General features: G+C 39.4%; 1 protein-coding gene across 1 annotated transcript; it reads left to right on the forward strand.

Annotated features, from left to right (window-relative positions):
- Window positions 1-263: 263 nt before the first annotated feature.
- LOC140135983 (peroxisomal succinyl-coenzyme A thioesterase-like) lies at window positions 264-23343 on the forward strand. Its single transcript, XM_072157691.1, has 4 exons — window positions 264-287; window positions 11088-11187; window positions 20843-21050; window positions 22630-23343. Exons 2-4 carry the CDS (start codon window positions 11134-11136, stop codon window positions 22767-22769), a joined length of 402 nt encoding a protein of 133 aa, XP_072013792.1. The 5' UTR covers window positions 264-287; window positions 11088-11133; the 3' UTR covers window positions 22770-23343.
- The last annotated feature ends 1595 nt before the right edge of the window (window positions 23344-24938 follow it).

A 24938-nucleotide genomic window follows, 5' to 3' on the forward strand; every position in this document is an offset into this window, starting at 1 on the left:
CTTGAGCAATGAAAACACATGCCTTTAAAATAAAATATGTTACTTATAAAATACAAAATCTGGCTTTGTTACACTCAGGAAATGATTTTTGTAACTTAATAATTTCTTTTGAGATGAAAAAAATGAACTATAAATCATTTTTTTAGTTTTTGCCACTTTTGCCGGCAAAAACCGGCAACAATTGTTTTTGCCAAGCGGTTAAAACCATGGTTAAAACCGCGGTTTTTTCCACCTGCGGCAAAAACCTGCGGACCCTGATATAAGGGAAAAGACATTCCATATTTGAGGTGTCACAGACCCAATGTCATATAAGGGAAAAGACATTCCATATTTGGGGTGTCACAGTTCCAATGTCATATAAGGGGAAAGACATTCCATATTTGGGGTGTCACAGTACCAATGTCACATGGGAAACAAAATTCTATATTAAGGGTTAAGTGTCACAATGCAATATCAATGCAGATTCTATGATCAATGTCATAAATGGGAAAATATTTTCCATATTTGGGGTAAGTCTCACAGGACCAATAACATAACATGGGAAATGAAATTGAAGTTCTACATTTGAGGTATTAATGCTGTGCGGGCTAGCTATAGGCTTCAGTCGGAAGGCCCCCTCGTCGCTGTTCTGTAGGCTCTCTTTCATACTTGGCTGTGATATTCTCCGGATCCAAACTCCCTTATCAGTCCGGTCCGACTGCCTAATCAGGAAATACTGCCGAATCAGGCAGCATGTTGCCGAGTCAGGCAGCATGGTATCCCACAATGCAATGCTCTATTTCAAATAGAGCATCTTTTAAATATACCGTTATATCTTGGTTTAGAGTAAAGAAGTAGGTAAAATATATAAAATTATCAATGGATGTACAATTGTTAGTACTTTTTCATCAATTTTAGTTAAAATAAAGTTAATTTGCATATTTTTAAAAAAGCGTTAGAAATTGTTTTGTTATTTAAATTATTTTCCTCGTGGTGGAATTTTTTTCGCCCGGTGAAAAATTGTCAACTTACATGTAGCTCATGTGTGTCAAAGTAAAACTTCCACAGATCTTTTATAAAATCACCATGAACAATTTAGTCCTTAGTCTGTCAAATTCGGAAGAGTTACCAAAGCCTGTGTTGCCTGACTCTGCAACATGCTGCCTGATTCGGCAGTACTTCCTGATCAGGCAGTCGAACCGGACTGCTTATCTATGAGCAATTGCTCCAGAGGGCGTCATCATCTTCCCATGTCACACCATCCAACAAAGGATCGACTGGCATACACCATTGACAGTAGCGTGCACAGGACATTGAAAGTGGGGGGGGGGAGGTTGTTCAGTTCCCCCGAATGGAGTATGATTAGGAGTGTAAGGTGCGGGCGAAATCAGTCATGGATTGACAACAGACTGGATTGCCAAAACGATTGAGTTTTTTTCATGGAAATATACTATACTTGAAATCTGATTATTGTATTATTGCTGAATAGCTTCAATAATGAGAGCAATTTAGATTTTGATTTAAAGGCTGTCATTTCTTTGTGAGGGAAACCACAGAATGAGATTCAGTAAAACCGCATATGTGGCTGATATAAATTAAGGGGGAATAATACCCTGATTTTCATCAGTACCCCTCTTCTTTTTTTTCTTGCAAATTTATGAAGTACATAAATATGTTCACCACCTCATGTCCTGAACTTATAAAATATATCTACATACAAAGTGTTTTTAAACCATTTTAGTAAGTCATTTTAGCCCTATATATTTTTTGTTTACTGTATCCTAGTAACTCAGATGCGTGTTTCATAACAAACCATAATTTATTCTATTCAACATGTTCAAGTAGGGTACATGAATAGAATACATTAAATCCCTTGTTATACTCTCTATAGAAAATCTAGTGGTGCATGCAAAATATATAACACTGAATAAATTAAATAAACACTTACACAATGGATGCATAGTCATTAGTCAATTTAATACTATAATGTTTTGTTAGGAGAAGAAAAGGCTATTAGGTCACCGTATGTCAGGTTATAGGTCAATTGGTTCAGGTCAAATTTAAGCATCAATTTTGAATACGCATGTCTGTGATATCATAATGAGGCATAATTTTGATATTCTGTCTTTAACTGGATATATATCGAGAAGTGCAAGGTGGATATACTAATATACCTTGGGATGTAAATGGTGAGTACAATTTAGAATGCCTAGTTGAGATGGATTTCACAAATAAATATAGTTACCAAAATCATAAAAGTTAAGCTTACGGAAAACTACCCAATATGGTGGTATAGGTGACAAGAAATATAATTTTTTTCAACATTGTTGTAGTATGGTTGTGGTAACCTGTTACCTGTGGCTTAATTAAGTTTCAGTGAAATAATGTCGCATGTTAAAAGTACAAAATATAGCTCAGCATTGAAACTAGAAGCATTTTAACCAGTTCCTTCTTAGATAGTTGTGGAGCACCCAGTTCATGAAGTCATAATAGAAATCAGGAACCACTTATTCCCATTTTACAAATCAACTTTATTTCCCTAATGTGTTAGCAACACATATCCAAAATTTTAACGAAATCCGTTGATAGTAAGCTTTCCAAAATGAAGTGAATTTAAATCATCAGTGATGTACCACCTTTTGGCTTCTACTTTTAAAAGCATGTAAGCTACGTTGATACCGATGCCACCAATAAAACGAGAAGATTTGCCTTCATTTTGCATACCACTTTGTCCAATTTTTTTGTAATTTCTTCACAAAATGCAAAAATGCAAAAAAAAAAAATCAATGGGTGTAGTACCCCCTTAAGTGAATTGCATGGACATTCTAGTGAGCGATTATACACTAAATATCGCTCACTGCGAATCACCCAAAATTGAATCCAATTAACATTCAAGTTTCAACACTGTCAATGTATTTGATTTATTGTAATAAATAACTTTAATCGCTGAAAGCGAAAGGGAGAGTGTGCAGTGCATAAATATTTCATATTGATATGAATGATCTTTTGGGATCTGTCAGACCTAGAGAATGATTCAACCACTAGAGGGTGATTCGACCACTCACCTAGCATCTTGCTAGCGAGTGATTCACCACCATGACCACCCAGTAAACACAAAAACGTTTTAAATAAGTTATATTTTGGCTCTTGGTTTAGGTAAAACGTTTTAATAACATTAAAATGTCGGGTTATATAAAGGTCATGATAACGTTTTAAAACGTTTTGTATGAAAACACACTACAACAATATTTTTAAATGTTTTCAAAAATGTTATTGTAAACTTTTTTACAAACATTTTTGCCAAATATTGTGTCAATACTTAAAGGAGTATTTTGTGATCCTATCATCCTCTTTTTATGACATTTTTCAGTACATATCCACGAAAAAAGCTTATTCCCAAAATTTCAGTTGATTCCGATATTGCGTTTGCGAGTTATGCATGATTATGTGTATTACACTGCTCCATAGACAATACGTTGTAATTTCGTTCTGGTGCACCAGAACGAAATTCAAATTTCACGATATCTTTGCTAAACTAATTAATCTGCAAGAAATATTTTGTACATAAACATCATGTAGCCAGAGGTTTCCAGTGATATAAAAATCTCAACTTTTTTTGAGAAAAGTGGGGGGATGAGGCTGTGGATCACGAAATGCCCCTTTAAATAACATTATGTTAAAATGTTTGAACCCAGCAAACACGGAAATGTCCTTAAAATGTTTTCTTCAAAACCTTTTAATAACATTTAAATGTCAGGTTATATAAAGGTCATGAAAACGTTTTTAAAATGTTATTGAAAATATTTTGGGCAAACATTTTTCGCAAAATATTTTTTCAACCCCAAAATAATATTCTGTTTAGAATATTTTGTATCAGGTTTTCAAAAATGTTTTTGGAATGTTATTAAAACGTTTTTATACCCTTTATATAACCCAACATTTAAAAGTTTTCTGTAAAACATTTTTGTTTGCTGAGCAGTAGATTATCAAACAAGTATTCCTGAAAAAAATTGGTGTCAGTTCCAATTTACAATGTAACTATTATTTTAATGTAATGTTAAAGAGAAGTTTTGTACTGCAGCACTGACAAGAACATTTAGTGGTAGTTCATTTTATCATTAAATAGGCCTAATTACACACTTACATAGGCGTGCGTGTTTTGGCGCAACGTCAGCCTTCTATTCTTCAAATTTTTTCACAGGAGGAAGATGGCGAATTTCATCATTCGATATCAGCAAAGTATCAGGCCCTTGCAACTCCTATACCAGCGCAATTCAAAAAAGATTTTTGTTTAATTAACACTGGACATGCTGGATGTTTTATAAAAATATTGTATGTGATGAAGAAGGGGCTGGTGGTTTATTTGTGTAAAGGTCAAAATAGGATTCGGATAGGGTCAGGACTCTGTTTTGTCATCTTCCTTCTGTGGGTCTTTGAACCTGCTCATTGTCTGGTGTTTTTTTGTTGTTGTTGTTTTTTTTTTGTTTTTTTTGTAATTTTGATTTTGAAATGGAGCCTTCATCTTTGGTTCGAGTTGCATTTTTTCCTGAATGTATTTTAATGCTTTCTCTCCCCCACCAGCTCTAAGTACTGATAAAATACAAAAAACTGAAAAAGAAAGAAAACTAGTGGCAAATGGTGGTCATATACCACAAACCTAGCTGGGGCATGTTGGTGTTTTGGAGGTATCTGACCCCTGCAAAATGTTCCAAAAATGTTCCCCTGGTCATGAGGTTTGATGTCACCGAGTTTGAGTCCCATACGACTTACAGATGCCCAGAAAGTTAAATTTTACGATTTGACCCAGATGACCTTTGACCTGACACCTGTACAGCATTCCAAAGTGTTCCCCTGGTCAGTAAATTTGTTATCACAGAGTTTGAGCCCTGTACCCCTTACAGATGTCCAGAAAATGCATTTCTAAAATTTGACCTCTTCATGACCTTTGACCTGACCCCTTCAAACTGTTCCCATGTTCATGAGATTTGTTGTCACTGAATTTGAGCCCCATACCCCATACAGAAAATGATATATGATTTGACCCCAGTTAACCTTTGACATGACCCCTGCAAAGTGTTCCAAAATATTCACCTGGTCATTAAGTTCGTTGTCACAGAGTTTGAGCACTGTACCCCTTACAGATGTCCAGAAAATGCATTTCTAAAATTTGACACCTGCATGCCCCTTGACCTGCTCCCTATAACATGTACCCATTGTCATGAGATATGTTGTCACTGAGTGTGAGCCCCACACCCCTTACAGATATCGAGATAAGGCAAAATAGATTTTACCCCCTTAATGACCTTTGACCCCAATTCTGTGTGCAAGGTATGGGCACTGGATAAAGCCGATGCACATGTGTAAGTGACGTCATTGTGCTATGTAATATGTGGCAGAAGAAGCATTTTGAAGGTATTTGATTATATACCGGTAATGCCCCCTGAATGACCTTTGACCCCAATTCTGTTTGCACCCTATGGGCATTGGATATAGCCGATACATATGTGCAAGTTACGTAATTGTAGGGTGTAACATGTAGGAGGAGAAGCATTTTGAAATTAATTGCCAGAAAGAAAGAAAGAAAGAAAGAAAGACTAGATCTGGTTACAGATCTGGACCTAGCCGGGCCGGAAATGTCAGTCTTAACTTAAAGTTTGACCTTTGACCGGCTATTATGGACATCTCACACCATTAATGGTGCATCGCTGTAGCATGTAGGGGCTTAATCCGTCTTTAATAGGCTGAGATACAACTACTTTTCCGTAATTTTAAACATTTTTTTGCAAATTTGACGTTTTGAACTCCTTAATGACCTTTGACCCTAATATACAAAAACCCTCATATACACCGAGAAAATACATTGTTACAGTTTAAATTGAAAAAATCTACTATGCTTAGTTATGTAGATAAAAATTCTTGAAGTTACTTAGCTTAAAACCGGAAATGACGTCTAAATGAAAAAAAAAAAAAAAAATAAAAATACCGTGCATACATCGGGTAACACTAATGCATATATGAAATTTATGTCACTCTGGTCTGGTTACGTTTTGAGATATAAAAAAATGAACATATTTGATGATTTTTGTTTTTTTTCCGGAAGCGACCCCTTAATGACCTTTGACCCCGAAACTGTAGACACCCCAAAGACCTTGGTTGGTAGCAATGCATGTGTGCTAATGACAACACTCTGCTATGTAATTTGTAAAGACAGTGATTTTTTGAATATTTTTAGCTTTCAGACCGGAAATGACCCCTTAATGACCTTTGACCCAAATTCTGTGAATAATTTATAGGCACTGGATATAGCCGATGCATATGTGCAAGTGACGTCATTGTAGGATGTAACATGTAGGAGAAGAAGCATTTTGAAGATATTTGGTTTTATACCGGAAATGACCCTTAATGACCTTTGACCCCAAATTTGTGAATATCCTATAGACACTGGATATAGCCGATGCATATGTGCAAGTGACGTCATTGTAGGATGTAACATGTAGGAGAAGAAGCATTTTGAAATGTGTTGCCAGAAGAAAGAAGAAGAAGAAGAAGAACTAGATCTGGTTACAGATCTGGACCTAGCCGGAGCCGGAAATGCCAGTCTTAAAGTTTATGGACATCTCACACCATTAATGGTGCATCACTGTAGCATGTAGGGGCTTTATCAGTCTTCCATAGGCTGAGATACAGTTCCTTTTCCGTAATTTTAAACATTTTTTTGCAAATTTGACGTTTTGACCTCCTTAATGACCTTTGACCCCAATATAAAAAAAACCTCATATACACCGAGAAAATGCATTGTTACAATTTAAATTAAAAAAATCTACTATGCTTAGCTATGGAGATAAAAATTCTTAAAGTTATTTAGCTTAAAACCGGAAATGACGTCTAAATGACCTTTGACCAACAAAATAAAAATACCGTACATACATCGGATAACACTAATGCATATATGAAGTTTATGTCACTCTGGTCTGGTTACGTTTCGAGATAAAAAAAAATGAAAATATTTGATGATTTTTGGTTTTTACCGGAAGCGACCCCTTAATGACCTTTGACCCCAAAACTGTAGACACCCCAAAGACCCTGGTTAGTAACAATGCATGTGTGCTAATGACAAGCCTCTGCTATGTAATTTCTAACAACAGTGATTTTTGAATATTTTTAGCTTTCAGACCGGAAATGACCCCTTAATGACCTTTGACCCAAAATCGGAGAATAACTTTTGTGTACCTGTAATAGCCGATGCATATGTGTAAGTGACATCATCGTACTATGTAATTTGTGGCAGAAGAAGCATTTTGAAGATATTTGGTTTTATACCGGAAATGAACCCTTAATGACCTTTGACCCCAAATTTGTGAATATCCTATAGACACTGGATATAGCCGATGCATATGTGCAAGTGACGTCATTGTAGGATGTAACGTGTAGGAGAAGAAGCATTTTGAAATTTGTTGCCAGAAGAAAGAAGACGAAGAAAGATCCGATAGCATCACAAGACCTAGCCGGTGTCCCGGCTAGGTAAAGATCCGATAGCATCACAAGACCTAGCCGGTGTCCCGGCTAGGTAATAAATAAATAAATGTATGTATGTAAAAAAAATGAAATAATAATAAAATCTCAATAAATGAGCAGTGTGTTGCAAGTTCATTGCAGGGTCACAGATCAACGAAGCGTGGTTACCTATTAGAACTTTCCCACTCGCTCTTTTCGCAGTAAACTTATTATGTGTGACAATAAATGGCCACAAAATTAAACTAGATCTGGTTACAGATCTGGACCTAGCCGGGCCGGAAATGTCAGTCTTAACTTAAAGTTTGACCTTTGACCGGCTATTATGGACATCTCACACCATTAATGGTGCATCGCTGTAGCATGTAGGGGCTTAATCCGTCTTTAATAGGCTGAGATACAACTACTTTTCCGTAATTTTAAACATTTTTTTTGCAAATTTGACGTTTTGACCTCCTTAATGACCTTTGACCCTAATATAAAAAAACCCTCATATACACCGAGAAAATGCATTGTTACAGTTTAAATTTAAAAATCTACTATGCTTAGTTATGGAGATAAAATTCTTGAAGTTACTTAGCTTAAAACCGGAAATGACGTCTAAATGACCTTTGACCAAAAAATAAAAATACCGTGCATACATCGGGTAACACTAATGCATATATGAAATTTATGTCACTCTGGTCTGATTACGTTTTAAGATATAAAAAAATGAACATATTTGATGATTTTTGTTTTTTTTTCCGGAAGCGACCCCTTAATGACCTTTGACCCCGAAACTGTAGACACCCCAAAGACCTTGGTTGGTAGCAATGCATGTGTGCTAATGACAACACTCTGCTATGTAATTTGTAAAGACAGTGATTTTTTGAATATTTTTAGCTTTCAGACCGGAAATGACCCCTTAATGACCTTTGACCCAAATTCTGTGAATAATTTATAGGCACTGGATATAGCCGATGCATATGTGCAAGTGACGTCATTGTAGGATGTAACATGTAGGAGAAGAAGCATTTTGAAGATATTTGGTTTTATACCGGAAATGACCCCTTAATGACCTTTGACCCCAAATTTGTGAATATCCTATAGACACTGGATATAGCCGATGCATATGTGCAAGTGACGTCATTGTAGGATGTAACATGTAGGAGAAGAAGCATTTTGAAATGTGTTGCCAGAAGAAAGAAGAAGAAGAAGAAGAAAGATCCGATAGCATCACAAGACCTAGCCGGTGTCCCGGCTAGGTAAAGATCCGATAGCATCACAAGACCTAGCCGGTGTCCCGGCTAGGTAAAGAAAGATCCGATAGCAAAACAGTACCTAGCTCGGGGGTTGGAAACCCCCCAGCTAGGTAAAAAAAAGATGTGGACACCATCAGTTCCCCCCGTGTATTATCCGCCGGCGCCATTATCACGTGACTGTAGAAAAATGCTGCTGCCACCAGATATAGGCTAAGTAAAACAGCGTATTACTATCAAGACTTATGTCGATATTACCACGACAGAGATAAGTGTCTGACGTCATCTGTCAAAGTCGTGATGACTTGCAAAACTCGGCGGTAAACCGGGCCATGATTTTAAGCTTATTGTTAATTTTGCACCTTCAAACATACAAACCATCTCAAAAGTTAGGTCTTTATAGTAGGAAACCTTTTTGGGCGAAGGCACCATGTCAACAATGCCTAGAAAAGTTGCTTTTTGCTTTGTAAAAGTACGTAATTTTTCGGCACTTCCTGGTCAGCATGGAAGCAGGTGGATTCGGCCAAATCAATTCGTCCACAGTTGACTTGGCCATATGCCAATTCATGCATTTGGCCCCAAGCTAAGTCAGCCACAAACCAATTCGATATTGACTAAAAGCACAGATATTGTTCCAATATCTGTGCTAAAAGGGATAAACGATTTAATATGTTAATGAATATATGTGACCGTCCATCTCGAAACAGCTGTAAAGTCGGCTCGCGGTCAATTTTGTTTTGTTTCGTGTTTAGAAAATATATCATAAGCTTTAAAATGAAAAATCATTTGACTCCAAACGATATCCAGAAGTAAAAAAAAAAAGGGTTAAGTGCACAACGTACAAAAAGTGACTATATCTCATTAACCGATGATCCTACAGATATGCGACCACTGACTTTTTCCCCTTATGACCAGAGGAAAAATTCGACATATGGCACGACTCGAGGATATTTGGTTAAAAAGATAGAGGGTTAAGTGCACAAAATTCAAAAAAAGTGACTATATCTCATTAACCAATGATCCTACAGATATGCGACCACTGACATTTTTTGTTCCTTATGACCAAGGGAAAAGTTTGACATATCTCACGACTCTGTAGGAAATGATGTACATCATCATCATCATACATCATCATTTTATTTTCATTCAAATCAACATACAAAATATAAAAGACACAACATTTGAAAGAGGAGATGCTCAAAAGGCCCAAAGGCCTGAAGCGAGCACTCCCTTACACTGCCTTAAGTTACAACATACCGTACAATTACACAAAGTTAACAAATAAAAGAAAAAAGAAACAAGGAGAAGAACATGCAAAGAAAGACTCCAATATAAATATTTATAATGACCAGAGGAAAAATTTGACATATGGCACGACTCTCTAGGATATTTGGTTAAAAATAAAAAAAAGTGAATATATCTTATTAACCAATACAGAACATGCAAAGAAAGACTCCAATATAAATATTTATAACATTTCATATAGATATTCCACAGTCCACACAAGAAATTGATAGTTGGAGTGGAGATGGGGTGGGGGGGTGAGGTCATTAAATAATCCCTAAATATTAGATGTAATTTTTATTAGACTTTTCTTTTATTTGTAACTTAAACTGGTTTACTGATTTTGCCATCTTTATATATTTATCAGTAATATTCCATTTCCTAGGACCGGAAGCCCGTGTTGTGAGGGCCACAAACTGCGACTACGCATAGATCTGTAACGCTGACTTGTTTTGTTCTTTATGACCAGAGGAAAAGTTCGACATCGCACGACTCTTTAGGATATTTGGTTTAAAAGATAGAGGGTTATTGCACAAAGTACAACGAATTGGTTTGTGACTGAATGCAAGACATCAATTCATCTAAATATACAGATTTGGTGTAAAAACAACGGTTATGGAGAAAATCACGAAATAGTTAAATTTGGCCAACTTTTTTGTACATCAATATACAGGGTTCGAATTGGCATGTGGGCGATTTGGTTTGGGGCTGAATTGACGAATAGTATCGATATCGATATTGATATTTTTACAGAGCACGTGATATTTCGATATGATGATTAGAATTGTCACGTGATCGTCAAACCTGTACTAAAGGTGTCAGTTCTGCAGGAACTGACACAAAAATGTTATGAACGTTTTATACTCTTAATATACCCTTTATATACCCGACATTTAAATGTTTTCTGACAACCTTTTATAACCTTTTGCGAATGATGTCGCAAACGTTTTGTGTATGCTGTGCACTCGCCTTTAAAATCTATATACGGCAAGGCCTAGTTGGGCCTTGCTATATTGACCACAATAATTCATAGAGAACGTCCATGTAAAGCTAATTCTTCATTTCTGATTTCAGGGTTAATATATCGAGGATAAAGACCAATGAAGAAGGTCGTGATAAAATGTATGTTATGTTGGACCCATTAGAAACAGCGCCATTAGAAGCTTTAATTCCGGTGAGTGAAGGGACTACTTAAACTATAGGTTATAGTTTAATAATTTGATAATTTTTTGATACTCTTCAAGGGCCATTTGGGCCTTGGGTTTGAAATATTTTGGCCGTCATCAATTTTGACGAGCCTGAAATATTAATGTTACGTTACACTGGTCCATTTTTTGTGACACTTTGTAAGAGATCAGAGTGATCATCTTGCTGATGTTGGTGGCAAAATTTCAAGGGCTTTCGGGCCCACATAGTAGTTTATCAGTGGGCACACAGTAAAAAGACTAAACATTAAGGAAAAGTTAGGCCCACTTTCGGGCATAAAAGATTTGACCAGTCACCTGTGCTATGAGCATGAACTATTATGACCTATCGTCATGCATGCATGCACATATATCATGTATAGGGAGTTAATTGACGATCAATGACTCTGGTCAATAGACATCCGGGTTCACCATGCTCGATAGTAGCTATCGGCTGATAAACCATGTGCATGCACAGTCCTTGAGAATGGCAGGGGCTTGAACCGGGGACTCAGTGGTGCAACTAAAAAGCAAAAACATTTCGCCTGATCTGGTACTGTGTGCGGCATTAGAAATATGCACAATTTTCAAGGGCCTTTGGGGCGGACATCTAAGACTTTGAATCGTAAAATTGACGATTCTATCAGGTTTGTTAGTTTCAAGATTTGGATGTTACTGTGGTCCACATTTTGTGACACTTGATACTGAGGCTATGATATCATATTAAAGCCATAATGTACGATCTTCAGCCTGTAGCAGGCCTTGCCGTTTGAGGCGAGGGATCGCTCTCGCTCGCCACCGCTCGCCACCGCTCGCCCAAACTGGTTTTCTAGCGAGCGATTTTCCACTCGCCATAGACACTAACTATCACTCGCTGCGAATCTCCCAAAATCAGCAACTGAATCAGCCAATTCAGCATTTAAGCGTTTCTGGGCCCTCTCCAAGCAGAGAAAGTCACAAAGCTCTACTTGATTATACCTAAATAAACTAGTGCACCTGCGGCTATGAGAGCCCAGATGCTGTGAGAGCACTGGCATGATAGCGATACTGTTTGACCCCAGATGACCTTTGAACTTGGATGACCTTGGTGCAATTGTTTTCATGCTCCCCTCAGTGATACGAAGGATTCCACCTATCAAGTTTAAGCCCAATAGGGCAAAGTTTAAATTTAGCCCCTACATGACCTTTGACCTCGGTTGACCTCAATTTTGTTTTAGCATATATTCCCTCGTAAAGGATTGCACCCACCAAGTTTGAACCCGATAGGACAAAGTTCGAAATCCATGACCTTTGACCTTTGACCTCGGATGACCTCCATATAATGTTTTTCATGCTCCCCTCATATGAAGGTTTCGACCCACCAAGTTTGAACCCGATCGGACAAAGTTTGCAATTTGACCCCTCCGTAATGACCTTTGACCTCGGTTGACCTCGCTTTTATTTTGGACATATATTTCCCTCCTATCAAGGATCCCACCCACCAAGTTTGGGCCCGATCGGACAAAGTTTGAAATCTGTGACCTTTGACCTTGACCTCCGATGACCTTCAAAACTACCCGGTAAACAGCGCACACCGGTACCCATCTATGTCCGAAATATCGGAATGATGCGTCGAGCGGAGAAACGCATTGCCATCGAACACACAGAGCTCATTATTTTCTTAATGCTAGTGCACCTGTAGCTTTGCAGCAATGCATTCTGGGTAGACATTACAGTGCATTTCAAATTGGGCAAACAGCCAAAAGCTGAATGAAACTTGTCCAGAGTTGCCCATTACACATCTTTGTATCCACTTGCTGCTGCTTTTGCTATCCAGTTGGGGTATTTTCCCCCTAGATGACCTTTGACCTCGAGGGGCCCTTGAAAACCACCGGTTAACTTGCTTTTCCGTCACCTATCCATATCCGAAATTTCGGCTCGATGCGTCGAAGCGCGGCGGAACGCATAGCCGGACAGACAGACAGATAGATAGATACACAGATACACAGATAGACAGATAGAGACCGCTTATTATTTTATTAGTACTAGTGCACCTGCAGCTGTGAGAGCCCTGATGCTGTGAGAGCACTGGCATGATAGCATTTCTGTTTGACCCCAGATGACCTTGGTGTAATTTTTTTCATGCCCCCCTCATACAAAGGATTCCACCTATCAAGTTTAAGCCCAATAGGGCAAAGTTTAAATTTAGCCCCTATATGACCTTTGACCTTGGTTGACGTGAATTTTATTTTGCGCATATATTCCCCTCGCATCAAGGATTCCACCCACCAATTTTGAGCCCGATAGGACAAAGTTTGAAATCCATGACCTTTGACCTTTGACCTCGGATGACCTCCATATAATGTTTTCATGCTCCCCTCGTCACGAAGGTTTCGACCCACCAAGTTTGAGCCCGATTGGACAAAGTTTGAAATTTGACCCCTCCGTAATGACCTTTGACCTCGGTTGACCTTGATTTTATTTCGCGCATTATATTCCCCTCCTATCAAGGATTCCACGCACCAAATTTGGGCCCGATTGGACAAAGTTTGAAATCTTGACCTTTGACCTTGACCTCCCATGACCCTCAAAACCACATGGCCAAGATGCTATTCCCAATACCTACCTATATCCAAAATTTCAGCACGATGCGTCGAAGTGCGGCGAAACGCATAGCCGGACAGACAGATAGATAGATAGATACACAGACAGATAGAGACCGCTTATTATTTTATTAGTATAGATAGATGGTATTTGTGAAAATTCAACCACTCGCCTAGCATCATGCCAGCGAGTGATTAACCACTCGCCTTTAAAATCTAGACGGCAAGGCCTGCTGCAGTATAGCAGGCCCAGAGTGTCATCATGGTTATATCTATCTATCTATCTACTATACTAAAATAATGAGCGAAGTGTGTGTGTCTGTCTGTCTGTCCGGCTATGCGTTTCGCCGTGCTTCGACGTATTGATCCGATATTTCGGATATGGATAGGTATTGGAAAAAGCCTGTTGACCGGGTGGTTTCGAAGGGCCCCCTCGAGGTCAAAGGTCATCTAGGGGGGAAATGTAAATGATTCCCTCAAATGGATAGCATGAAGCAGCCAAGTGCATAAGTTAAATGCATAAAAAGAAGTCCACCTGTCCAAGCTGTCAGAAAATTTCACAACACCTGTGATCAGTGAACACCGCAATGTCTACCCAGAATTCATTGCTGCAAATTCTTTTTGAATTTCAAACTTTGTGCGATCAGGCTTAAACTTGGTGGGTGGAGTCCTTGATACGAGGGGAATATATGCGCAAAACAAAATTGAGGTCAACCGAGGTCAAAGGTCATTGAGGGGCTAAATTTAAACTTCGCTCGATTGGGCTTAAACTTGGTGGCTGGAATTATTCATATGAGGGGAGCACAAAATAAATTAGTCAAGGTCATCTGAGGTCAAAGGTCATCCAGGGGCTAAATTTTAAACTTCGCCAGACTTGGCTTAAACATTGTGAAAGTAATACTAATTTCCCATATCAAGGGAGCATGAACAAAATTAAACCGAGGTCAAAGGTCATATGAGGTCAAATGTTAGAATCTGCCCAATCAGGCTTAAAAGTGGTAAAAAGAATCCTCAATATGATGGGAACATGTCAAAAAGGTTATCAGGGGTCAAACAGCATCACCATCAGGTACTCTCACAGCTACGGGTGAACTATCTACTATACTAAAATAATAAGCGGTCTCTGTCTGTCTATCTGTCTGTCCGGCTATGCGTTCCGCCGTGCTGCGACGCATCCATCCGATATTTGGGACATGGGTAGGTGCCTAGAAAAGCATGTTGACCGTGTGGTTTTGAAGGTCATCGGAGGTCAAGGTCAAAGGTCAAATTTTCAAACTTTGTCCGATCGGGCCCAAATTTGGTGGGTGGGACCCTCCATACGAGGGGAATATAGGGGCGAAATAAAATCGAGGTCAACCGAGGTCAAAGGTCATTACGGAGGGGTCAAATTTCAAACTTCGTCCGATCGGGCTCCAACTTGGTAGGTGGAATCCTTTGTATGAGGGGACCATGAAAAACATTATATGGAGGTCATCCGAGGTCAAAGGGCAAAGGTCATGGATTTCAAACTTTGTCCTATCGGGCTCAAACTTGGTGGGTGGCATCCTCGATACGAGGGGAATATATATGCGCAAACAAAATTGAGGTCAGCCAGTGCTCTCACAGCATCAGGGCTCTCACAGCTGCAGGTGCACTAGTCTTTACTAATAAAATAATAAGCGGGCTGTATCTGTCTGTCTGTCTGTCTATCTGTCTGTCCGGCTATGCGTTCCGCCGGCTTTGACGATCGAGCCGAAATTTCGGATATGGGTAGGTGACGGGAAAAGCATGTTGACCGGGTGGTTTTCGAAGGGCCCCCTCGAGGTCAAAGGTCATCTAGGGGGCAAAATACCCCAACTGGATAGCAAAAGCAGCAGCAAGTGGATACAAAGATGTGTAATGGGCAACTATGGACAAGTTTCATTCAGCTTTTGGCTGTCTGCCCAATTTGAAATGCACTGTAATGTCTACCCAGAATGCATTGCTGCAAAGCTACAGGTGCACTAGTACTATAATAATCATAAGCTCTGTCTGTCCGTCTGTGTGTCTGTCCGGCTATGCGTTCCGCCGCGCTTCGACGCATCGTTCCGATATTTCACACATAGATGGGTATCGGGCGTGCGCTGTTTACCGGGTAGTTTCGAAGGTCATCGGAGGTCAAGGTCAAAGGTCAAAATTTCAAACTTTGTCCGATCGGGCCCAAACTTGGTGGGTGCCGTCCTTGATAGGAGGGGAATATAATACGCGAAATAAAATCGAGGTCAACCGAGGTCAAAGGTCATTACGGAGGGGTCAAATTTCAAACTTTGTCCGATCGGGGTCAAACTTGGTGGGTCGAAACCTTTGCATGAGGGGAGCATGAAAAACATTATATGGAGGTCATCCGAGGTCAAAGGTCAAAGGTCATGGATTTCAAACTTTGTCCTATCAGGCTCAAACTTGGTGGGTGGAATCCTCGTACGAGGGGAATATATATGCATAAACAAAATTGAGGTCAACCAGTGCTCTCACAGCATTAGGGCTCTCACAGCTGCAGGTGCACTAGTCTTTACTAATAAAATAATAAGCGGGCTGTATCTGCCTATCTGTCTGTCTATCTGTCTGTCCGGCTATGCGTTCCTTGGCGCTTTAACGCATCGAGCGAAATTTCGGATATGGGTAGGTGACGGGAAAAGCATGTTGACTGGGTGGTTTCGAAGGGCCCCCTCGAGGTCAAAGGTCATCTAGGGGGCAAAATACCCCAACTGGATAGCAAAAGCAGCAGCAAGTGGATACAAAGATGTGTAATGGGCAACTATGGACAAGTTTCATTCAGCTTTTGGCTGTCTGCCCAATTTGAAATGCACTGTAATGTCTACCCAGAATGCATTGCTGCAAAGCTACAGGTGCACTATCTATACTAATAAAATAATAAGCGGTCTCTATCTGTCTGTCCGGCTATGCGTTCCGCCGCTTCGACGCATCAATGCGATATTTCGGATATGGATAGGTAACGGGAAAAGCATATTGACCGGGTGGGTTTAAAGGTCATCGGAGGTCAAAGGTCAAAATTTCAAACTTTGTCCGATCGGGCCCAAACTTGGTATGTGGGGTCCTTGATACGAGGGGAATATATGCCCAAAATAAAATCGAGGTCAACCGAGGTCAAAGGTCATTATGGAGGGGTCAAATTTCAAACTTTGTCGGATTGGGCTCAAACTTGGTGGCTGGAATCCTTCATATGAGAGAAGCATGAAAAACATTATATGGAGGTCATCCGAGGTCAAAGGTCAAAGGTCATGGATTTCAAACTTTGTCCTATCGGGCTCAAACTTGGTGGGTGGAATCCTTGATATGAGGGGAATATATGCGCAAAACAAAATTGAGGTTAACCGAGGTCAAAGGTCATCTAGGGGCTAAATTTCAACTTTGCTCTATTGTGCTTAGACTTGATATGAGGGAGCATGAAAAATTACATCGAGGTCATCCAAGTTCAAAGGTCATCTGGGGTCAAAAAGCGTGTCTATCATGCAGACGGTGCCTAATAGCTACAGGGCCATTACAGCTACAGGTGCACTAGTAGTACTAATAAAATAATAAGCGGGCTGTATCTGTCTATCTGTCTATCTATCTGTCTGTCCGGCTATGCGTTTAGCCGTGCTTCGACGCATCGTCGCTGAAATTTCGCATATAGATAGATATCGGGAAAAGCATGTTGGCCATGTGGTTTTGAAGGTCATCGGAGGTCAAGGTCAAAGGTCAAAATTTCAAACTTTGTCCGATCGGGCCTAAACTTGGTGGGTGGAATCCTTGATAGGAGGGGAATATAATGCACAAAATAAAATCGAGGTCAACCGAGGGCAAAGGTCATTACGGGGGGGTCAAATTTCAAACTTTGTCCGATCGGGCTCAAACTTGGTGGGTTGAAACCTTCAGATGAGGGGAGCATGAAAAACATTATATGGAGGTCATCCGAGGTCAAAGGTCAAAGGTCATGGATTTCAAACTATCTCCTATCGGGTTCAAACTTGGTGGGTGCAATCCTTGATACGAGGGGAATATATGCGCAAAACAAAATTAAGGTCAACCGAGGTCAAAGGTCATGTAGGGGCTAAATTGAAACTTTGCCCTATTGGGCTTAAACTTGATAGGTGGAATCCTTCATTATGACTGAGGGGAGCATGAAAAAATTGCACCAAGGTCATCCGAGTTTAAAGGTCATCTGGGGTCAAACAGTATCGCTATCATGCCAGTGCTCTCACAGCATCTGGGCTCTCACAACCGCAGGTGCACTAGTACTACTATAAAATAATAGCCGTTGTCTGTGTGTCTGTCTGTCTGTCTGTCCGGCTATGCGTTCCGCCGGCTTCGACGCATCGTTCGATATTTCACACATAGATGGGTATCGGGCGTGCGCTGTTTACCGGGTAGTTTTGAAGGTCATCGGAGGTCAAGATCAAAGGTCAAAATTTCAAACTTTGTCCGATCGGGCCCAAACTTGGTGGGTGGAATCCTTGCTAGGAGGGGAATATAATGCGTGAAATACAATCGAGGTCAACCGAGGTCAAAGGTCATTACGGAGGGGTCAGATTTCAAACTTTGTTCCGATCGGGCTCAAACTTGGTGGGTCGAAACCTTCGTATGAGGGGAGCATGAAAAACATATGGAGGTCATCCGAGGTCAAAGGTCATGGATTTCAAACTTTGTCCGATCGGGCTCAAACTTGGTGGGTCAAAACCTTCGTATGAGGGGAGCATGAAAAACATTATATGGAGGTCATCCGAGGTCAAAGGTCATGGATTTCAAACTTTGTCCTATCGGGCTCAAACTTCGTGGGTGGAATCTTTGATACGAGGGGGATATATGCGCAAAACAAAATTGAGGTCAACCGAGGTCAAAGGTCATGTAGGGGCTAAATTTAAACTTTGCCCTATTGGGCTTAAACTTGATAGGTGGAATCCTTCGTAGGAGGGGAGCATGAAAAAAATTGCACTGAGGTCATCCGAGGTCAAAGGTCATCTGGGGTCAAACAGTATCGCTACTTTGTCCTATCGGGCTCAAACTTCGTGGGTGGAATCTTTGATACGAGGGGGATATATGCGCAAAACAAAATTGAGGTCAACCGAGGTCAAAGGTCATGTAGGGGCTAAATTTAAACTTTGCCCTATTGGGCTTAAACTTGATAGGTGGAATCCTTCAGTGGGAGGGAGCATGAAAAAAATTGCACTGAGGTCATCCGAGGTCAAAGGTCATCTGGGGTCAAACAGTATCGCTATCATGCCAGTGCTCTCACAGCATCAGGGCTCTCACAGCTGCAGGTGCACTAGTCTTCTATACTATAATAATCATGAGCTCTGTCTGTTTGTCTGTCTGTCCGGCTATGCGTTCAGCCGCGCTTCGACGCATCGAGCCGAAATTTCAGATATGGATAGGTGACGGGAAAAGCATGTTGATCGGGTGGTTTTCGAAGGGCCCCCTCGAGGTCAAAGGTCATCTAGGGGGGAAAAATACCTTAAGTGGATAACAAACAAATGGATACAAAGAATCCAATAGACGACTCCCAATGTGTCTCCAGTTGCCCAAGCAGCATGGTGCTTTTTATGGGTGAATAGGTCATTCATTCATTCATTCCTGGAGTATTGCCAGAGACCACAAGGGACAAGAGTTATTTTGCTTTCAAAGAAATAATGTATCTGTAGTAGCTGCAGGTACCACACAGCTCACTGGAAGCAACTTGAGTAGGAATATGGGGGATTCCCCAATATGTTTGAAATTGCTGATATAAACCTTCAAACAGTATTATGCTATCATGCTGCTGGTGCTGTCACAGCTTCAGGGCCCTCACAGCTACAGGCGCACTAGTACTACTAAAATAATAGCCGTTAGTTGTTCGTCTGTCTGTCTGTCCGTCTGTCCGGCTATGCGTTCCGCTGCGCTTCGACGCATCGTTCCGATATTTCACACATAGATGGGTACCGGGCGTGCGCTGTTTACCGGGTAGTTTCGAAGGTCATCGGAGGTCAAGGTCAAAGGTCAAAATTTCAAACTTTGTCCGATCGGGCCCAAATCTGGTGGGTGGAATCCTTGATAGGAGGGAATATAATGCATAAAAAATAAAATCGAGGTCAACCGAGGTCAAAGGTCATTACGGAGGGTCAAATCAGTTTCAAACTTTGTCCGATTGGGCTCAAACTTGGTGGGTCGAATCCTTCGTATGAGGGGAGCATGAAAAACATTATATGGAGGTCATCCGAGGTCAAAGGTCAAAGGTCATGGATTTCAAACTTTGTCCTATCGGGCTCAAACTTGGTGGGTGGAATCCTTGATACGAGGGAATAGATGCATAAAAACAAAATTGAGGTCAAAGGTCATGTAGGGGCTAAATTTAAACTTTGCCCTATTGGGCTTAAACTTGATAGGTAGCATCCTTCGTATGAGGGGAGCATGATAGGTCATCTGGGGTCAAACAGTACTCATCGCTATCATAATGAGTGCTCTCAAAGCATCAGGGCTCTCACAGCTGCAGGTGCACTAGTAGGTTGTAACAAAAATTGGTTTACAATTTAGAAAATTAGTATTAGGCAAACATGTCACTTATTGATTTATTGAATTTTACAAGCCAAGATGACCAATTGTGTAAAGAAGTCATAAATAGCTTCAAACGCTTTTATGTCATTGCGTAGCAAAAGCGATTGAATTTAGTTGAATCATGGGTAATTTTAAACAATGTGGCATTTGAAGTGGTATTTCAATCTATTAATTTGAAATAAATATCATATTTATTATTAAGTGACAGAAAACATAAAAACACTGTTAAAACAAACTTTTCAGGATGTCAAAAATGTTGAAAGAAAACCTTTTTCTGGAATTTACAGATTAGGGTTGGTCGGTGGAGGGCAACCAACCAATTTTTTCCCCTTATGATCATTTGTATCAAAGGCTTAAGAAAAGTCCAGGAATATATCAACAGTTCTTTCAATTCTTTCTACAGAGTCCAAGGAGGATATATGAGGTGAGGTGAGATAATGGTACTTTATCACTTAATTAATGTTCATTCTGAAATGCACCATTTCATAAGAAACTCTATATGTTTCTTCCATTTCAGTTTGAGAAAGCTCAACATCTGCTATTCTTTGTGGGGTTGGACGATAAGAATTGGCCTGCACCAGACTTTATAGATGCAGCAGAGAGGAGATTGAAAGCATTGGGGTGTAACAATTATGAAATAGTGAGATATCCAGGATGTGGACATTTAATTGAGCCACCCTATGCACCTGTTACTTTGGTTTCATATTTCAATTTTCTTGGTCACAGTAAGTACAGTTAAAACATTTCGATGATCAAGGGGAATGAGTCACATGTCGGCTCTGGTCGAAAATGAGTTTTACACGATTCTAAAAAGGACATTTAGAGCTTTCAGAAACTGAAAACCCCATGTTGATATGACTTTTGTTTGTGAAGTTACGTCAATTTATAAATCGCTGAAAACAATATAAAACAAAAGATTTTTAACACTTTCTATGCCAATATTTCAAAATCAATATTAGTGACATCTGACTCATTTCCCTTGATCGTGTCACATATATTGATTAGCTAAAAGGAAGACACTCCAGGGGCTATTATTGTTCATCTTCTGTCCTTTTTGTCCTTCTTTGTCTTCCGATAGCAAAAAAGCATGACCCGTGCGTGTTAGGGTTAGTAATATTCTGGGCAAAAATCTACCCGCTGACCTGAAAATTTATGACAACAGCAAGCAAAGCGTGCAGACATTTTAAATTTTGCATTCAATTCACTAGTGCAAGTGAAAAAGAAAACATGTTTATTTCCTAAATGTGGGAAAAAATGAGGAATTACATTTTGTAACATTATAGGAAAATTTAGGAAGAGTTAACAAATAATAGGAAATATAGGGCCACTTGAAGCCCTGAATAGTTTAATTTGCATATCAAGTAAACCACATTTCTCATAATCCATAGGTTACGAGTTCAAGCCCGCTTTCGTGCCAACGTGTTGTGTCCTTGGGCAAGGCACTTTATCCTCATTGCCTACTAGGGATGGGGTAGGGTTGGATTGGTTGTTTGTATAGTTGTTTGTTTCAATGTAGCAATATTGGCACTGACTAAGTTCTGCAAATTGCATTGTGTCTGTTTAGGTGTGTTATGTTCAATTTTAGCAATTTGACCTGTGGGTCACCATTAGAGTTTGCAATAAAACCTTCCTTTATACTTTCATGTGTTGTCATCCTCAAGCAGGCCCTCAAATTTCACATCCTAACCTGATCTGAATCATGTGAAAATACCAATCCTAATCCTTATTATTTGTAAAAAAGGACCCTTTTCACTGACCAATAATATTTAGGCATCCTTTTCACTGACCACCACCAAAAAAGGTACCCTTTTCACCGATCAACCATAAAGTAGTCTATCCTTTTCACTGACCATTGATTGCCATAACACAATTACATTTTAACATCGATAAATCTATGATAGGCCTACTCACCAAAGGGACTTACTACATGAAGATAAAACATGGATGTATGACAGTTTGTTGTCTACCCTAATCGCCGACCTTATGTCCATCAAATCCATATCCTAAACGCTGACCTGTGCTGAAATGTATACTCAAAAATAGCATGAAATTACTACCCTAAATGCAGTCCGGAGATGTGTGAAAAAGGTACCCTTGCCCATGGATTTCTGCTCGAGAATGACAACACATTTATTCTGAATGGCCCCCCTGAGTTTGTGTACTTCACAGAAGCTCCAACTTGAGCAACCGGCTGCTAACTTGTGATTTATTTTCAAGAGTGTTGAGGTGGAAACTTAAACTTGTGAACCCTTTATTATAACCATGCATGCGCATATCGCATGTTTTTTTTCTCTATTTACATAGGGGACATCGTTGACTGGGGTGGATCACTACGAGAACACCAAAGAGCACAAGAACACCATTGGCCAAAATTACTTCAATTTCTGGACAAATATGTTGGCTCACAGACAACCAGTCATCAATTTCTACAGAGTAATCTGTAATGTAATTCTGACATGATCCAATCAGTATTTTAACCAGGGGGCAAGGGGACAGCTGCCAGCTCTGAGTCTTTCCCCCACCCCATCCCCAGTGGGATGGAGGTTATCCTGATATTTGATAGCAGTCACCGATATTTTTATGCCTGAATAAAGAGCTAATTTCAACACTACACTATTTTTCGCTCACCTGGAACATTTTCACTAGATCGATTATAGTCTTCAGCAGATGGTGATGCTGTGATGATATCTTGTCTTCAATCAGGATATCCCTTTCTGGTGACGCCATGTGATTGACACTATGACATAACACCCTAATAATTACATTTTTTAAATATATATTTTCCACACACATATGTGATGCGATCAAGCAAAATCAGTCGGAACTCGGCAATAATAAATTGTCAGTTTCTTACAGGATAGTAAAAAACATTTACAAAGCTGGATTTTGCAGAAAACCCCATTGAAATTGAACAACCAGTTCCAAAGATATGAGCAATTAAAGAGTTTCCAAAACAAGAAGAAACAAAAGGAAATATTTCCTTTATTTGGCTATATCTCAAAATCAATATTTCCGAGTTCCGAGGTCAGAGTGGGACAATAACATTTGTGCATCAATGTGTGACATGAATTTATATGCGCACATACACGCAATGAGTCCTCCGATGTGTAGGACAAAATATTGTAGTGAGTAAAAATTCACTTGGATTTGTCAAACAAAAATGTCTAATTCTATTCTATTTGTAATGTAATTTTATTATTCGCATGTGACAAAAGAAACCCCAGTAATGCAAAAATCTGTGTGTGACTCCATTTATTTATATGAAGAGCTTATTTCCCAGTGTTAAGTCAACAACCACATGTTTCTCATTTACTTGAGTGATACTATCACAATTACTTTGACAAGTTTGACATTAGCAACAATGAGTTGTACCATCAACAAGCCATTGTTTACCACAACAATGCTGCTTAACAATAATATGCAGACTATTGTTTTCATTTGGGAACTAAAGGCCTCACACAGTATGTTACTGTGCATCCATCCACTGTTTGCTTTGTAATGGTACATCCAACTGAAATTATATTACCTATAGCATCACAACCCATAGCAATATCGCATTGGTAAATCAGAAACATGTGTTTGTGGACTTAACTCGGTTTGGAAATAAGCGCTTCATAATTATATTGTCCGTAAAAGAAGTTAGTTGTGGCTGCGTCGGTTTGAAAAGTGGATCCAATAAAGAAGAGTTCTGGAACAAACCATTTACATAAAGGGCTGAAATATTGTGAATAAATTTGTGAATTAAATTCCTATTTATGTTAATGGTTTGTTCCACAATTCTTTATTTATATATATGTGACGTGTCATGTCAAAAGGAGACACTTTTGGGCAGGATTGTGAACGGAGAAATAGCCAAAAATCTGCCAGGGGGCGATTTTTTCACAATTTGGGGTTGTTGCGAATTTGTGATGTTATTATTGTTAAAAATATTGTGTGAGAGTTTCAGACCGGAATATAACTGGCATCTTGTATTTTTTGAGACATTTTTCAAGGTAATTCCTACTCTCACCATTATCAATAATATTTTCAAAGGCCGATATCTCAATTTCCAATTTTATAATATCATAACTTACAAACTCAATATCTTTGCTTAGGAATGTTCGATTTCATTGGGGAAAACAGCATTTTGGAGCAAAGTATCTCTATATTTAAGATATGTAAAAACCTCAAAATTGATAACCTGCCCAAAAGTGTCTCCTTTTGACATGACACGTCACATATATGTGCATCTATATATCACTTGTTAAAGGACCATTGGTCCAAAACATATTTTTATTAAACCATTATGTGTCTTTATAACCAACTTATCAACTTGTACTGTTCTCAGTTACTGCCTACGTCTCTCTCTCTCTCTCTCTATATATATATATATAATCATACACAAGAAACAAAATTACATTGGAGTTTTACCAAACTGTTTTGTAAGGTCTTGAAACAAGACCTCACTCTTCAGATACGAAATGTAGAAACAAAATCTACATTTAGTTTCTGAAAAGTGGGTTCTTGTTTCAAGACCTCACCAGTGGCGTAACTAGGGGGGGTCAACATGCCCGGGCGCCAATTTGACCAATTCAGCATCGATTCTGCGCCCCTCAAGCAATGAAAGTCAAAAT

This window comes from Amphiura filiformis, chromosome 2, assembly GCF_039555335.1.
Source record: "Amphiura filiformis chromosome 2, Afil_fr2py, whole genome shotgun sequence".
Taxonomy (NCBI): Eukaryota; Metazoa; Echinodermata; class Ophiuroidea; order Amphilepidida; family Amphiuridae; genus Amphiura; species Amphiura filiformis.